The sequence below is a fragment of the Myxocyprinus asiaticus genome, chromosome 31, assembly GCF_019703515.2.
Source record: "Myxocyprinus asiaticus isolate MX2 ecotype Aquarium Trade chromosome 31, UBuf_Myxa_2, whole genome shotgun sequence".
NCBI classification, from domain to species: Eukaryota; Metazoa; Chordata; class Actinopteri; order Cypriniformes; family Catostomidae; genus Myxocyprinus; species Myxocyprinus asiaticus.
This window is the reverse complement of record NC_059374.1, coordinates 41,493,108-41,510,224: the sequence shown is the minus strand read 5'-3', so window position 1 is coordinate 41,510,224 and position 17,117 is coordinate 41,493,108. Positions and strand designations below refer to the sequence as shown.

The 17,117-nt window shown below is 38.0% G+C and overlaps 2 protein-coding genes across 5 annotated transcripts in view; one reads left to right on the top strand and one right to left on the bottom strand.

Annotated features, from left to right (window-relative positions):
• LOC127422584 (glutamate receptor 4-like) overlaps window positions 1–6,814 on the top strand; it is a 130,498-nt gene extending 123,684 nt beyond the window's left edge. The window contains exons 14-16 of one of the 4 annotated variants that reach the window (XM_051666236.1): window positions 424–538; window positions 1,949–2,086; window positions 5,425–6,814. In XM_051666236.1, coding sequence (XP_051522196.1) covers window positions 424–538; window positions 1,949–2,086; window positions 5,425–5,589 — 418 coding nt within the window. In that variant the 3' untranslated portion in view covers window positions 5,590–6,814. Of the gene's footprint in view, window positions 1–423; window positions 539–1,948; window positions 2,206–5,424 lie in introns of all 4 variants that reach the window. The other 3 variants (XM_051666238.1, XM_051666234.1, XM_051666237.1) reach the window with 3 other exon arrangements.
• A 3,729-nt stretch (window positions 6,815–10,543) lies between these two features.
• LOC127422609 (myb/SANT-like DNA-binding domain-containing protein 4) lies at window positions 10,544–17,040 on the bottom strand. Its single transcript, XM_051666324.1, has 3 exons — window positions 16,979–17,040; window positions 14,974–15,813; window positions 10,544–12,273 (listed from the first exon to the last, which is right to left on the bottom strand). The coding sequence occupies exons 2-3, from the start codon at window positions 15,451–15,453 to the stop codon at window positions 11,512–11,514; spliced, it is 1,242 nt and encodes a 413-aa protein (XP_051522284.1). The 5' UTR covers window positions 15,454–15,813; window positions 16,979–17,040; the 3' UTR covers window positions 10,544–11,511.
• Window positions 17,041–17,117: the final 77 nt, after the last annotated feature.

Sequence of the window (17,117 nt, the reverse complement as noted above, 5' to 3'; positions counted from 1 at the left end):
CCTTTTAAGCCTGACTTTTAAAACAATTAAAAATGTTCATTTTTTTATGTAGTCTTAGACTTTGGACCCCACTGTATATGCACAGCTGTTTACATCTGTAAGAGCAGGCTGTTGTGTTCTGGGATGTTTCTGATGCCAATAGTTCTGTATTTACAGTAATTGTTTGCGTTTTGAAAATGACATCAGGGCAGTATGTGTCTGTTGCCTGAAGCGATGGAGCGAGATCCCAAATCCATACATCTGTGGCTCGATATCACACACACACACACACACCACACACAGCCTGTACGAGCTCACACATGTATACTCAATGGGACCTCGGCTTTATCACTTCCTGTGATGCTTTGTGCCAAGTTGTATTGTAAACTAATAACATAAAATAACATGGTCTATGATGTTATTTATGTTATTCTCTTTGAGAAGAACGCCGGTAAACCTGGCAGTGTTGAAACTGAGTGAAGCAGGAGTGCTAGACAAACTCAAAAATAAATGGTGGTACGATAAGGGCGAGTGTGGACCCAAGGACTCGGGGAGTAAGGTCAGTTTCCCGACAGAAAACTGCAGCAAAAACAGAAAAATGCGGCTCTGAAAAACACAGATACTCTCTAAAATGAAATTGATGTGTTTTCAGAAAGAAATAGAGAGGAACAGTGACAGTGTTCTTAAAAATAGCTGTCATCATTATAGTTTCGATTTGAACTTAAATCAGCCTGAAGATAGCATTGTATTAGTAGAATATAGAACTTGTAGAATAAGCATTGTGACATCACAGTGCAAACAGCAACAGAATGCTGCATTGTAACATCATGATTCCAGAAAGAGGCTTTCAAAGAATGCAGCATTATGACATCACAATGGAATGCAGCTGTGTGACAGTAATATGGATTAAATTTAGCTGGAATTGAGCTGATGACAGAGAATTTTGTACCATTAGTGAGACTTTGTGTCCAATTTATACTGAAATAATACTCACTTATTCACTCAATTAGCTTCAAGAAAACCATTAGGGCTGTAGAACAGTTCATACGGATATTTTATGCTGTGAAAGAGAGAAAAAGTCTATTGTAAAAGATTTTAGCACTGTTATAAAAAAATTTTTTCTTTTAACCCTCAGAGACCCAAGCATTGATATTGATGATATAAGTGGGGTGATTGGAAAAATTGCAATGCTGTGTGTTTAGGGTTGCATAGCCATTGACCAGGAAAATAAAAAATGGCACTCCATGTCAAAAAGGTTGCCGACCCCTGACCTAGGGGTTTACATAATGTTTCCAACCTACACTGTGAATGTTTGAATGATGTATTCAATATGTACAAAAACAAACAGATTGTGTTTGTTCAATATTGTAACTTAGATGAAGATCAAACCAGATTTTAAGACAAATTTATACATAAATGCAGGTAATTCCAAAGGGTTCGCATACTTTTTCTTGTCACTGTAGCTTTGTTTTCGTTTTTATGTGAGTTTAGCCAGCTCTGACAGTTAATATGCAAATGTTTTCCTATGCTGGGTCTCTGAGGGTTAAAGTTTGATACATATTTTGATTCATATTAAACCAGATCTGTTATATAGTTATAAAAGAATATAAATACTATACTGTACTATGTATAAGACTGTATACTGCATATATAAATCATTATAGTCATTTAGTTAGTTATAAGAGTTTTTACAAATCCTAATCAAGATGAGGAATAACAAAAACAATTTTTCTAAACTAACTAAATTCATAATTTAGTTTCATGCTGTTTATCAGTAATAGAACATTGTCATGATGTTAAATCAATGTCGCCAGTAATTACAGCTGATTGCAATGGAATAACCATAAACGTGTACCACATACTTAATCTTAACTGTAATTGAATATCTGGCATGAATACACACGTAAATGTTTTTGTATCTTCATCTTGCCACTTCCTGTATTTCTAACACTTCTTCCCTCGCTTCCAGGACAAGAGCTCGCAGGCGCTGAGCCTGAGCAACGTAGCGGGAGTCTTCTACATCCTGGTGGGCGGCCTCGGTCTGGCCATGCTGGTGGCCCTGGTTGAATTTTGCTATAAGTCCCGCGCCGAGGCCAAGAAACTGAAGGTGGAATCGGCCGAACTGAATTTTAGCCCCGCCCCCAGCCCTACGCAAAGCGTGCAGAACTTAGCGACTTATAGAGAGGGATACAACGTGTACGGCTCTGTTGCAGTAAAGATATAGGGGTAGGACAGAAGGTCTGCTTGCGCTCGCAGGGGTTACGGCTTAACTGTCGTTTTGACGTCCGCTAACGTTGTGACCGCTTCCCATTCTTCAGTTTACAGACTTTATTTACATACGTTTTTATTGGTTTGTTTACTGTGAAAAGAAATCTTTCATTTGTGTCACCTGTTGGTTTGTGGATTTCTCTGTTTGTTTCGTATTTGTTTCTGGAGTTGCCTTGAGTAGAACATTTTGAGATGCATATTTGGCTGCAGTTGCTCTTGTGTGCACTGTTGGCTTTCTGTTTGAGACACCTGCATTAAAACAAAGCCTTTAGCACAAGACGACAACTGTGGTATACAGTCAGACAAGGAAAACCTGCCATTTTTCATTAGGATCTGAAATTACCAAACCAAACGACGATCTATAAACACTTTATAGGGGAATGCTGCTTATAGAGATTCTCTATAGATACTTCTCTGCTATAGACCAGTGGTTCTCAACTAGTGACCGAAAAATGAATGTAATCTCATGAGTATTCGTAAGTATTGCTACGTAAAGTGTGGTTCTAGCACAAATTCGTTTTACTTACATTTGCACAGACACTGAAATGTTCAATATTGCCGTATTAACAGTATCTTATACATAAATAATTTTACGTAAGATAAACTTTAAGGACGTGCAAATAGTTTATGAATCCTTATGTTGAATACATGGATTGAATTGGCTCATTTTATTGTGTTAATAATCAATGTTTAATGCCACCACATTTATTTAATGCAGTTGACGCATTTACCAATGTAATTTGATATTATAATGGCTTCATTCTGTTCTGATTAATTTCTTGAGCCATATTCAACTCGTTTCAAACTATTAAATCACTTAAACCAAGACTTCACTTTAAAATATTAAAATGAATAAAAATTCTGTCATCAATTAATCATGACTTAACTTTTGCATTTTTATTTGTTTGCCATGGGACACAAAAGTTTTCTGAATGTGATGCAGCTAAAAAAAAAATAAAAAAGACAATAAAATGCACTACAAAAGCAACATAAAACAACTATAAAAGTAATCCATTTTATTTCTGTGCTATAATCCAAGTCTTCAGAAGCCATATGAGCTCTACAATAAACTATATATAGGAGTATATTGTAACTGAAAATTTTACTGTACATTTATCTGCCTGTTACGTTTTTTTTTTTTTTGGTTTTTTTTTTTATTTATTTTGATTGTTGAGAAATTTAGGGGATCTAAAATATAAAATCATAAAAATGTGACAATATTTATTATTTTATTTATAATTTTGTATTATTATATATTTATAAATTATTTTACGTTTCTAAAGCTATACATACTGTACCTCTAAACATTTACATTTAAGATGCCAAACCTTATATATTGTATGTTTTACCATCTATTCAAATGTACAAAAATTAGGGCTGTCAATGGATTACAATTGTTTATCGAATTAATTACATGATGTGCCAGTTAACAAATCGAATTCATCGCAATTAAACACATATATAAATATTTGCTGAGAAAGCCCCTCAAATAACAATAATTCAATATATAATGAAATATTAAATTGTTATATTGAAATAATTACATGTACATATACATGTATATACAGTCAATATATATGTATGAATTATAAAAAAATATTTAGGTAATTAAAATGCATTCCATTGTTGTGGCAGAGGAGTTAAGCATTGATAAGACAATATAAAAAGTGGCTTTAGAATCCAATGTATTGTTTATTTGCATATTATTGAACATAAGCCAATCATTGGCCTACAGTTCACAGCAATCCATTTTGCAATTCAATCGGTGAGTCAGTCCGAGATTTATTATGAGGGCTTGTCTAAGGATGCATCAATATATACCTGCGTCAGACGGATGCTTTTGGAACGTCTCACTTTGGTTGTGTTGCGTCATTAACATATAGTTTTTAGGTCGCTGTGTCAAGTTAAACGTAGTTTAGAAAAACATGTCTTGAATAAGTTCGGATCAAGCTCCATCAAGCTGTGTTTTAAACCCAAGAACGCGTCCTCATCTTGTGCTGTCTGCTGTCGGTAAGTGTGGATTGTTCCCTGTATAAGCTGTGTGTTGCCTATAAAGATGAAGTTTCACTTACTGCCCCCTGCTGAAAACAAGTGGTACCTCAAGCTTGAATTGCTCAGTAATCTTCCTGAGATTAGGGACTTGATTAATTGCATAAACTTTTTAAACTCATTATTTTTTATAGAATTAATCACACTGAATTAACATGTTAAATCGACAGCCCTAACAAAAATGTATGCGAAATGTAACATACAAATACATATAAAAATTGATCGCAGGTCTGTTCTGATAGGGTCGCTAAGTAATACAAATAAAATCCAACTAAGCATATAACGGTGTATAGTTAGAATAGCAAAAGCATGCCAACTTTTAAAAAGCAGCAGAAAATGCTTCTATTATCATTTGTTGTTGACGTCAAAAGCTGAGTCTAATAAAACTCTAATATTCTGGCACAAATTTATCAACTAATTCTAATGCAGTATTTCGCCCAGTATTTGTTCCATGCGTAACAGCTTGTAAATCGCACTTCTGCTGTTGGTTAGGCATTTCAAATATTGCTAATTTTCCTATTCAGATTTTAAGGACATTTTGTTTACTTTTTTATGATAAACAATTACATTATGATGAAGTCTCCACTTGATGTCCAATGTAAAATCTTGAAGCAAAACCAGTTGAGAACCACTGCTATTAGTAGTCATTTGGTACAAGTAGGGCATTATAGATCAAATAGCTGCTGGTTTAATGATGTTTCGTTGTGCTAGTGACATCAACAAACCAATCTATAATGCTGTACTGATACTTAATAACACGTGGGCTTAGTATAAGACAGACTTTTAACCCCAAGTTATGAAACATTAGCAGTATGAACATATAAAGTGTTGACCGTTATGGGACATTGAATTGTACATTTTATCATTTACAATAAGAACCCTGTTTATATACCAACTGAACTCCCGTAAATATAAACGAAGGGCTGCATGTGTGCATTGGAAATGCAGATGTCTAGCCATGTTGTATATTTGAGATGTTTTCTGCATTTGTTTGTGGCAGCCTGTGATTTGTTGAGCATTTATTTGTTGTGATTGTGATGTCACTGTGTCATTTGAATATTCTAAGAATGTAACCCGAGAGAGTTCCATATATTCTGACTCCGCCTCTCATCCCGCCCCCCTCTCTAGCTCACCTTCTCGGAAGCCATGAGAAACAAGGCCCGCTTGTCAATCACGGGCAGCCTGGGGGAAAATGGGCGTGTCCTGACGCCAGACTGCCCTAAGGCTGTGCACTCTGGCCCCTCCTTCCGACATGGCCGCGCCCTTGCTGTGGTGTCCTCCGACCTCCCATAGAAACCAAAAACTCACCTTGTGCCTTAAACCATCTTACCCCACTACTGAAGTTCTGATTCACGGTACCATGGAAGAACCTCGCCGTCGCTGGCTTAACAGGACCGAGGGCTTGGAAAAAAAGAACAAAAAAAAACTATTCGCACTGTTACAGTCTCTCTGCGACTTGGAAATGACATCAACAATCATAAACAAGGTTGGGCTAATGGGAAGGCATATATACAAACATTTTTTATTGGCCGTGTCCTGAAGCTTGAGTTTTGCCATTGCGAAGATGGAGCATCAAGGACCCATGATGCCTTATCCTGAAATCTAACTTTGAGGACAAACATCATCGCATAAGAATCGTTCGAAAAATCACGTAGGAGACCAGTAAACTGTAAACATAAAGACCATGTGCTTTTTCTGTCTTTATCTGGTGGCGCCAACATCAACAAACCTGCATTAGACATATTAACTCACTCGAGTCACGCACACATGTTGTTTGCAGAGTTTTTGAGGGAAAAAAAAAAATTACATATTTATGACATGGTCCAAAATCATTAGCTGTAATTACTAAACCGTATGTAGATATTCTCTCAGGAGCTATGTTCATCTTGGGAAAACATCAAATATCATTGAGATTTGTTCGGAGGCCACTTGCTTTTTGGACTAATGTAAATAGACCAGTAGTAAAGCTGAACACAATTCTTTTATACAGCATCTTAGGTAATAATTAATTGCAATAACGATTATAGGAAAACCTGACTTGTAATTAAGAGATCTTTTATAAACACAGTATTATATATAAAGAAATGAATCTATATAATAGAGGAATATCCGACTAAAACAGCACTGTTGTGTGAGACCATGGCATCTGTTCTGTTAAAAGTTCTGTTCTGATAACCAATGTAATGCAGTGTGTACATGTCTTTGTCTTCAATGAATGTCCACACATTTCACACCTAAAAACACCCACGCACACAAACACACTGAGTGTTGGATGTTGACACCGCATCACACATGAGGGTCGTACTGACTCCTGATTCTCACGTTTGGTGTTTGGTTTGGTTTTTTGCTTTATTTTGTTTTTCTCTTTGTACCCACCAATTCAAATAAAACTGGAACATTTATATAATTAATAAAAGTTTTCATTTATTTAGGGGGATAATGTGAATGAAATATGAGCCAGATTTGTGTGTTTATTACTATGGCATAGATTTTGTTTGAACTGTAACAATTATTACCTGCTCATCTGAAATGCCCTTCTGTTTTCCTCACCCTGAAAAAAACAACTAATCATTTTTATGGACGCCTTTATCATCTTCACTGACTCCACATACGACTTGTGATATATTCATATGATAATTATTATATGTTCATATGATAATTCATACAAACGTTTTGTGTGGGTAATAGACCTACAGACCAAAACTGCACATGTTGTCAGCCACTGACTGTGTCTTGTGACACACAGATTTTTATTCCTGCAGGGGGCGCTTGACGCTCTGAAAACCGATTCCGCCATGCATCCGCATTTAAATCTCAGAATGTTTTATATCCCTTTGGAGACATTTAACAATGGATAGTTATTTTTAATAAAAACAGATAATTGTAAGGATTCATACCCTTTGAATGGAAATCTGCCTCAGCATTATCTACAAAAGCATTTTTTAAAATCTTCATCGAGTAATGATAAAGGACTGTGACTGGCCAATCCTGGCAAGCGCTGAGAAAAGTAACAGGTACCACGTGACACCGGCGTCTATGCTAGAGGGAGATTGTGCGACACTCGTTGGGCAACTCATACAACAGAGGGGGGTCTTCAGTTTTTTTGTCTGATTATGACAGACTCACAGTCATGCAATTGCAAGGTATCTCATACAAAATTATTTTCAGTGTTGATAAAAAATCAAAAAATCCAAAAGGACAGATCCATGATTTTGGGGAGGGGGGAATCACCCCCAATTCTACGTCAATGGTTTATAAGAATGTGTTTTACATTACATGACACATAAGTTTTACAATCTGATGTAATAAGAGAGCTAAGAAATAAGTTTTAATTCTCTAATATTTCAGAAAAACATCTGTGTTCTTTAAGTTGTATTTCACAAAATCTGTCTAGGCCATTTTCACCCCTAAATCAAAATAAAGAAATAAAAATATATATATTTTGCATGAAGAAAATTAAGTCTACTTTTTGACACTATTTTTTTTTTTTTTTTTTTTTTTTTTATTTTGCACTGTAAAATTACTATTACTATTAAAGGAATATTGGGTTCAATACAAGTTATGGTATAATGTTGTTTACCACCAAAAAAAAAAAAAAAAAACTAAAAACAAATAAAATAAAAAAAACATTAAACTCATCCCTCCTTAAAAAAATGGAGGTTACAGTGAGGCACTTACAACTGCAGTGAATGGGGCCAAATTTTGGAGGGTTTAAAGGCAGAAATGTGAAGCTTATTATATGAAGCTTTAAACTGGTGTATTATTTGAGCTATAAAGTTGCTGAAATCATCTTTTTTACAGTTGTTTTAGGCATTACATTACTTCATCATGGCAACTAAGTTGTAAAATTGGAAATAGCTTTACACAGAAAAGGTTTGTAATGATTTTATGACACTAAAATCATGTTAAAACACATATTGTTTACATCTTGTTGCTATACTTTTGAAACGGAGTATTTTAACATGCAAAAATTGCCCTCATTCACTTCCATTGTATGTTCCTCACTGTAACCCAGATTATTACTTATTTTTAACTATCACTTTGTATAACCAAAGGCAGAAATTCAGAAAGCTGTTTTAAAAACAAAGTTTATTTTTGCAATTATGTTTGGTGGCGCTAGTGGCACAGAAATTACATACTTTAGTTTTAATTGGGGGATGAAATACGGCCTAGACATAATGTTTTCATGAGATTCACCCTTTAAAGAACACAGAAACCAATTTATTGATTGGAAGAACCTAAAATGTAACATTAGAACCATGCAGCTGAACTCAACAACATATACAGGCACAAATGTTCTTGATAAGAGGATGGATCTTTGCTGACCAGAAAAAAGACCCCATGGACTGTCAATGTGTTTTCTTCCAAAACAGTTGAAGTATAATCCACACTTTATAAAAACACAATAGAAGTCCAGATGGTTTTAAAGAAAGACAAGAGAAATCTGACAGTCACATATTCTCACTTAGACACAGACACATCCGAGCTGTTCTTTCATCTCGAGGAAATCCGGTTTTCTCTGGAGATTTCCATTCCTTCCCACATCATAAGAGGTGGGACTCAATCATTATATTTTGAACTCGTCTCCTTTCCCAGACTGCTCTGTTCATATCTCATGGGCTTGCTTTGGACTAACACAAATACTTTTGTTAGAAATATAGACATTCTGTAAGATTCAAAAACTAGCGATCACAGCACAATCATCCTGATATCAGAGCAGAGAACACAGTGATGTTCTACCTGACTATTAAAGGGAGAGTCTTACATAATTTACTCACCCTTGTGTCGTTTCAAATCCACATGACTTTGTTTCTTCAGTGGAACACAGAAGGAGATGTTTCTGAAGAACTTCCGAGCTCCTTATTTCCTTACAGTGAAGATCGGCGGTGACTGGAGCGGTCAAGCTACAAAAATGACAAAAAAAGTACCATAAAAACCATCCATGCTGTATGACTTATGCACTAGGGGAAGTGACCCTATTAAGCCCTTGTACCATATAAGCCCACTTGACCATTTATTGTGAAACCTTTTATTTGTTGCACAGTAAATACACGTTTTTACTATAATTGTACTTTTTATTTGAAGTTAACTGCAGTCAAAACAGACAATTTAAAATAATCTTTTATGAGCGCTCCTCGTTGCTGTGCAACCTCAAATTAACGCCGTCTAAGAATCTTGTGAGATTGACAAGAGAGGGATCCCTTCTAGGAGATACATTGGATACTATTGCCTTCTAGACACGAACTGCCTCCTCGGGGCTTTCTCGAGGCCAACGTCAATGGCCTTTGGCCCACCGATTACCCTTGGGCCAAACAAGGCCAACCGGGGATTGAGGCGGGATCAATGTCAAAGGTGGAGTTTCGCCAAACTTCCCTGGTTGTGTATCCATCGCATAACGGTACAGGTTCAGAAAAAATAAAGATAAAAAACGCTGGCACAGTACACATCCGTTAAAACGGCCGATGGACGAAGCGGTGCTCAAAGAAATTACTTTCCATGGTTCGGTGAAATTTCATAGACAGTGTGCTGGTACGTTGTACTGCTGTTAGTGGAGAGACCACTTGGGACACCATGGCAGTCACAGTCAATGAGTATCTAGATAACTAGATAACATGATACCTCAGCTTGAGCTTCCCTCTTACGGCAGCGGCATATTAAGGGCAGGTTTTTGGGCAATGCTGCGGAGTTATTGGCCCGATGCTGGGAATGCAGATCGAGTTTGGTCTTGAGGCTCGAGGTCCAAGTGTATTGGCCCCATCTGGCCGTTGATAGCCTGGCTCGCACTGGCCTGGTAGTGGAAAAGCGGCTAATTATTCAATTAGGCTGATTAATAAAACATTTATCCAAATTTAAGTGTTTATTTAATAAAATGTGAAGCATTCACCTTTAAAAAGCCCAGTGGGCGTATTAGGAACACAGGTGGGATTAAATGGTCTAAACCCACTCCAGCCACTTCCACATTTGCAATTAAAAAAGTACCTTAATTTTTTTCAGTTAATGACAAAACATGAGTGTTTAGATGAGAGATTCATCTTCCATTTAATACCAGCTTTATTGGAAGGCAGTTTATATAACTATAAGAAAATAGGCTCAACCTAGATATAGTTAGGCTTAAATGTCACTATGCATTCCAAGTCTTCGGAAGCCATGTGTCAAAATGTCCCGCCCCAACTTTCTGTTTCAATAGGAAATAGGGCCTATTAACAAATTAAAGAAAATTTAGTTCGTCCAACCATTTAATGAGGTATTTAAATTATTTTTATTTTTTGTGCTTTGCCACAACATAAACATCCACTTAGGCAAACACATCCTTAATGTATTGCACATTTAGTACAATAACACACACAGACACACCTTTTTGAGTACCTCAATTAACACCAGACATCTCACAAAAAATAAACAACCCTTAGACGTTTTGTCTCTATTTACATGGCCTACATCTGAGAATGATAACATAAATGGAACAGGCAAACATGTGCTGGAATCAACTCCTGAGAATCCCTGAAGAATCTCCAGCTTTCGAAAAAAACAAAACAAAAAAGCACCAAACAGCTTTGGTTCTTTCCAATGTCCCAAAAGAGAGGCAGAGAGCTTAAAGGTATAGTTCACCCAAAAAAAACATCACATAAAAACAGAGTAAAAGTAAACGATAGGTCGCAGGTTTTTTGGGCGAACTATCACTTGAAGAGAAGCTAAACTAAACTGTAAGCAACACAAGCTCTCTGATGAAATTCCTAGTTAACTGATCTTTAACTGAGGAGTGTGTGAAATTCTTGCATATGATCTAGGTAGCATGTTGAGGCAGAAGGGATTGTATGTAACCATAACATCCGACAGTAATAACATGACCACGATAAACACACATCTGCAGAACTGAAATGTCTGCTGCAACTTGTAAATCAATCAGCACTCAAAAAGAGGCCATCAGTCCTGCAACTCAGGGATCTTCTGGACTTGAAAACATTTACCATGAGAAGCTAAATGGTGAGAGAATGCACTTGACTGAACAAATACACACAGACACACTCATTAACACTTGCTACATTCACATTACAGGACGTAATGCACTGATTTTTCGCTCATTTTTGCTTTAACTGTTCACAGACATGTTTCTGAGTGCCATATATCTATAATCAGTGAGTGAGAAGCTTTGACTCATGAATTGTTTGGCCAGAACAGAAGGCAATTTTGTGGGCTGACTTGATCAGTGGTGTTTCATGAGTGCAGTGCCATCTGTTGGCCATCTTTATGAAGCTGCAGCCTCTCTTTCTCCACTTGAAGGCGCTCTTTCTCTATCTGCAGTCTGCCCGACTCAAACTTAAAAAACTGCAGTCTCTCTTTCTCTAACAGGAGGCGCTCTTTCTCCAACTTCAGCTTCTCTGCCTCTAAATCCACCACCAATGGCCAGGCCAGCTTTCTGTCCTTCTCTCCATCCAATGAGGATGACGTGGGGACAGAGGAGGAAGTGGTGGGTGTAGCTGTGGAGGTAGAAGGGGCGGGGCTTTGTAAGAGCGGCGTGTTTTGTTTCACGAGCAGTCGCAATCGTTCTCGTTCTACCTGCAAACGTTCCTTCTCCAACTGCAACCTCTCTCGCTCCACTTCGCCCTGCCGCAACCTCTCCTTTTCCACCAGGAGGCGCTCTTTCTCTACCTGTAGTCGTTCAGACTCCACCTGTAAGCGATGTTTCTCCAGGTCCAGTCGCTGCCTCTCTAGCGCCACCAGCAGGCTTGTGTTGTCGCCACCAGACAGGCCTAATCCTGCTATGCTCATCCCAGTCACAGCGCCAACTCCGAGCCCTAAGTCTCTGCCTGCTGCTGGGCCCATTGAAGGCTTTGTGGAGCTAAGCACGCCGTATTCATCGATGTGAGCGAAGACCTCAGGAACACGCCCTTCGCGGTCCATGTCAGGGAGCATGGAGGGAAAACAGTCGTCATCATCTTCCTCACCCTCACCACCTTCCCCGACCTCTGCCTCCAACTAGAGAGAGAGGAAACTACAATTAGACACGCAAATTTAGATGCAAGCAGCAATTGCAGGGCCAAGCATACCCACATTGTAAGGTGGAGTGCACATGTTCAGTCGTGGCACCTCCTGTGGTGATGTTAAAATATACAAAAACTCTGGCAATATCACTTCTTGCATCTTCGCCAGCAAATTCATTAAGGTGTTTTCAAAAAATGGTATCAGGCTTTTTGAGGCTTGTTGTTAATATGATCAGGGCCAATATTGGAAAATACTGGAAAAACAGAACATTTACAGACTGAAACCACTGGCATCACTGAACTGCACATGTGCCAAAAAAATGAGAGGAAAAAGTTTGTTTCTAGCTTAATGGTTCAAAAATTATGAGCAGAAATGTGAACTTTAAAACACTGGTGGTGCTTGAGTGTTTGAGATAGAGACTCCAAATCTGGCTTGATATAAGTTGAGATACTCCTCTATATATATATGCCAAATTTCACAACTTTTTACCATACAGTAAGCCATAGACAAAAAAGTAGCAGAGACAATGCCTCACTTTCTGTGCAGTGTCTTCTCCAGCCAATTCGTTAAGGCTTTTCGAGAGAATGGTATCAGACTCCAAAAGTCCATTTGGTGGCTTTTTGAGGCTTGGTATGAATATGATCTGGGCCATTATTGGCGAATATTGGACAAAAAGAAAATCTAGTCAAGGTAAAACTGAAACCATTGGCATCAATGAACTGGACATGTGCCAAAAAACTCAGAAAAGAAAGTTTGTTTTTAGCTTAATGGTTCAAACAGAAAAATGCTCTTTGAAACACTGGTGGTGCTAGAGTGTTTGAGATAAAGACTTACAATTTGGCTTGATATAAGTTGAGATACTCCTCTATTCATGTGCCAACTTTCACAACTTTTTACCATACAGTAAGCCATAGACAAAAAATGTTTGCCGAGACAATGCCTCACTTCCTGTGTGGCGTCTTCGCCAGCCGATTCATTGCGATTTTTCCAGAGAATGGTATCACACACCAAAAGTCCATTTGGTGGCTTTTTGAGGCTTTGTATGAATATGATCTGGGCAAATATTGGCGAATATTGGACTAACAGAAAATCTAGTAAAGTGAAAACCTTTTACCATGCAGTAAGCCATAGATGAATAATAAGAAAACTAATGTATACAATAGGGGCTTCAGTCCGGTGGTGCTTGGCCCCTAAATATTAGGGATGGGCATGAGTACTGGAGTACTCGGATGTGGCAGCAATGATTGATCATGAAAACGATAATCGATGGTGATCACACATGATGTGACTTTTCACTTACTTCGAAATTCAGTGACAATTACCTTACAACTAAACACAAACTTTTCAAAGAGGGAGTTTTTTTTTTTATTCTGAGATTGATTATGTTGTGGTTTTGAGGGGTACATTGATTGTCAGAGATGCCTCATAGCAACCAAACTAATACGATGCTGCAATGTATCGTTACGATAATCAAAAGAGAGTGTAATTAACCGTGTTTTGAACACCCTTCTGTGCAAAATATTTGCTAAACATTTTTATTATCCTTTAATGTATGAACTTTGTCTCGTTAATGGATATTATTCAATAAAAGTGAATGTTTGTCACTGACTGTAAACCTCCCTGCTCTGGGTGCCGAAATGTTTGCGTGACGTAACACACACCTTCATCTCGACGAAATGGGAGTTGAAGATTTCCGCAGGAGTTTCCAAGTTAGAAGTCAAACATAAAGTGTCATTCCGTTGCACTTTCCCCAGTTGAAATGTGGAAATTCCGACTCTCCGAGTTGAATGGAATGCTTCATGAATCATCAAAGCAACAACAATACGGAGCATCGCAGCTTTCCCCACAGGAGCAAAGACTTGGGGAGGCACACACACTCACACACACCAGGCATGTGGCAGTGGACTCAATGTGCTGCGAGTGTTTCAAACAGCTAGACAGAGTGTAGCTAAATGGAACAGAATGCAGTGTTAATATGTTGTGTGTGTTTTACGTCACGCAAACATTTCGGCACCCAGGGCAGGGAGGTTTACAGTCAGTGACAAACATTCACTTTTATTAAATAATATCCATTAACGAGTCAAAATCTTACATTAAAGGATAACAAAATGTGCTTAGCAAACATTTTGCAGAGACAGGTGTTCAAAACACTCTCTTTTGATTATTGTAACGATACATTGCACGTATATTAAAAACGCGATGGTTATGGAGTCTCCTGTTAAGCCAACCCCGATTTGAAAATAGACGGTTCAGACAGTCACTAAAAAAAACTGGTGCACGCTTACTAAGATTACTACGGTAACCTGAAGGAAGAACAGACAGATGCGCGTTGCGCACATTCTTTCATTGAGTTGGGCAGCGAATCTTCAAATAATGACAAAATATGATGCATTATATTTTGATTATGCAATCTTATGTACATTTTGTAACAGATTATATTATAACAGCCAATAATAATGAATAGATGATACACTGGAACAACAAGATGCAATGCAGAAGCCAAAGATGTTTGTTAGCCATGTTATTATATATAAAATTATGTACATGTCATTGCCCCTCGAGTACACGACTAGTCAGAATACTCGAGTAGACAAAATGACCAAAATGCCCATCCCTACTAAATATAGACACAAAAAGAAATTAAAATGGATAAGACTTTTGTATATGTGTCTCCATGCCCAAGTAAACGCATACTCTGTAGCTGCTGGCGTCATCGTCCTCCATTTTGACTCCTGCTGTGTGCGTGCTGGGCTCCCCGAGGTCAGTCAGATCCTGCCAGTCACATGCTGAGTCTTTTGAAAACCCACTGAGGTCCAGTGACTGGTCACCACCACCCAGAGACGCCTCATTATCAGGAGACGACGGTTCGAACTCCGCCTTCAATCCTGAAGCCAACTCAGCTTGAAGCTGCTTTCGTTTCATTAGCGCACGCCAGTCCAGGTAGCGTCGCTTGACCTCGGACGCTGTGCGTAGCTCCCCCTCTCCCAGCGCATTGACGCTGTCCGCGACCTCCTCCCATGCGCGTCGCTTCAGTTCGTTGATGGCCATGTTCTGTTGCCGTGAAAACAGTATCTCGCGCCGTTTGTGGATCTCGCGGATAAGAGTTTGCGTTTCCTTCACGCTGTAGTTACTCTTCCTCTTCCTCTTCAGGTGCTTCATCTGCAGAAAGTCCATGATGGAGAGGATGGCGCTGATTGGCTGCAAAAGATAAACAGTGCCGCTGATTGGCTGCAGCCAATTGGTGTTAATTGACTTTCACAGAAAAATAACTGGGGCTGATTGGAAGCTGGAAATTTCTTTCACGGCAGAGAAATTTTCCTCCTCATACAAAAGTGCTGGTGTATGACACAGTTATGGGATTGTGACGTTTCTGTGTTGTATGGAGTTGTAGAAGGGTGAAGGGAGGTAGGAAAGAGAATTCTGTCACCCTATTGATGCTCTACAGTGTAATGAGGTCATTCAGAGTGTCACACAGAGGTTAAACCGTCTTCTGACCTCGTGGGTAAGGACAGCAGGATCAGACCACCTCGTCTCCTGGGTCAGCAAAACAAACACAACAGCTTTATTTACATTTTGTCATTTAGCAGACACTTTTATACAAAGCGATTTATAAATGAGTAACATAAGCAATTTGTCATACAAAAGTCAACAATATCTTCAATCGCAATGCGAAGTTCTCACAGTGGCTGGAGTAGTACTTTTTACACACAATAACTAGCCCATGTCTTTAATGAACCTTTTTCACATTTACTTTTTTTTTTTTTTTTTGATGCCAGGGTAAAATAATACAATGAATAACATTATAAATGTGCATTAGAATATGCTAAAAATATCAAGGCAGAAACAGGCTACGAAAAGGGTCCATAATGCATGAAAGATATGACTCATAAAAAACAATAATAATAAATAATAAAACACCCTTTATTTACCTTTAAATCTACCATGGTAAAGATAGTTTACTCCAGAATGTCATAGCTATTGCAATACACAGTTCCTACAACTTATAACTTAAAGTGAGAGAAAGATCATGAAAGTTTTAAGGAGATCCCATATAAATGTATTCTAACAATGCCAACGAGAAAAAAGTACCATGTTTTGTTCCATAGCAATATTATGTTTTTTATTCATACTATATACCATGATAGTACCATGTTATTCTTTAAAGTACCTATAAGTACCATGCAAATACTACGGTACATGAGTGTGGCAATCATTGAGTACCATGGTATTACCATGTGATATCACCTGTCCCATCACAGTACTTTTTGTAATAGAATAACTATATTACATTATAACAGTTTAATGGTAATTATGGTTATGGTGAATTTTCGTAAGGACTGCATTCTAAGCATGTATTCATATACAGTGTGATTATCGGAATTACATTACAGTAAAACAGTCAAATAAACGTATTCAATGAAAAAAGCATAAATGTTGCCTTTTTTCTCTTGCATTTTCATTATAATAACATTTAAACACCCAGAAAATGCTTCTATAGCCACCTATTCCATCATGTTTTGCATAAATATGACTTATTAAATGGCATACACAAAATCAGATTTGTGTGACTGGAGTATAAAGCTTTTAGAAAAACAACACTATTACTCACAACGCCAAATATTTATATGTCCTTGTATAATACCATAACATACACCACTAAATTTTGCCTCAATTTTTATTTAAATATCTAAACCCTTACCGGTGGCGAAAGGAGGCATCATCCACTCCATTCACACGCGTCCAGCTCCGCCTCCGCCGAATTGTGCCGAACACTTCCGACTATGACCGAATCCCTTCGCCATTGGTCAACGAGCGTTACCGCCCTCTCCATCAGCCAA

What these genes read in the sequence shown, in the direction of transcription:
- LOC127422609 (XM_051666324.1), bottom strand. Translation starts at nt 15,453, where the DNA reads ATGGACTTTCTGCAGATGAAGCACCTGAAGAGGAAGAGGAAGAGTAAC. An exon ending in ATGACGCCAGCAGCTACAGA is followed by an intron (nt 12,274 to 14,973) that starts GTATGCGTTTAC and finishes CTCTCTCTCTAG; the next exon opens with TTGGAGGCAGAGGTCGGGGA.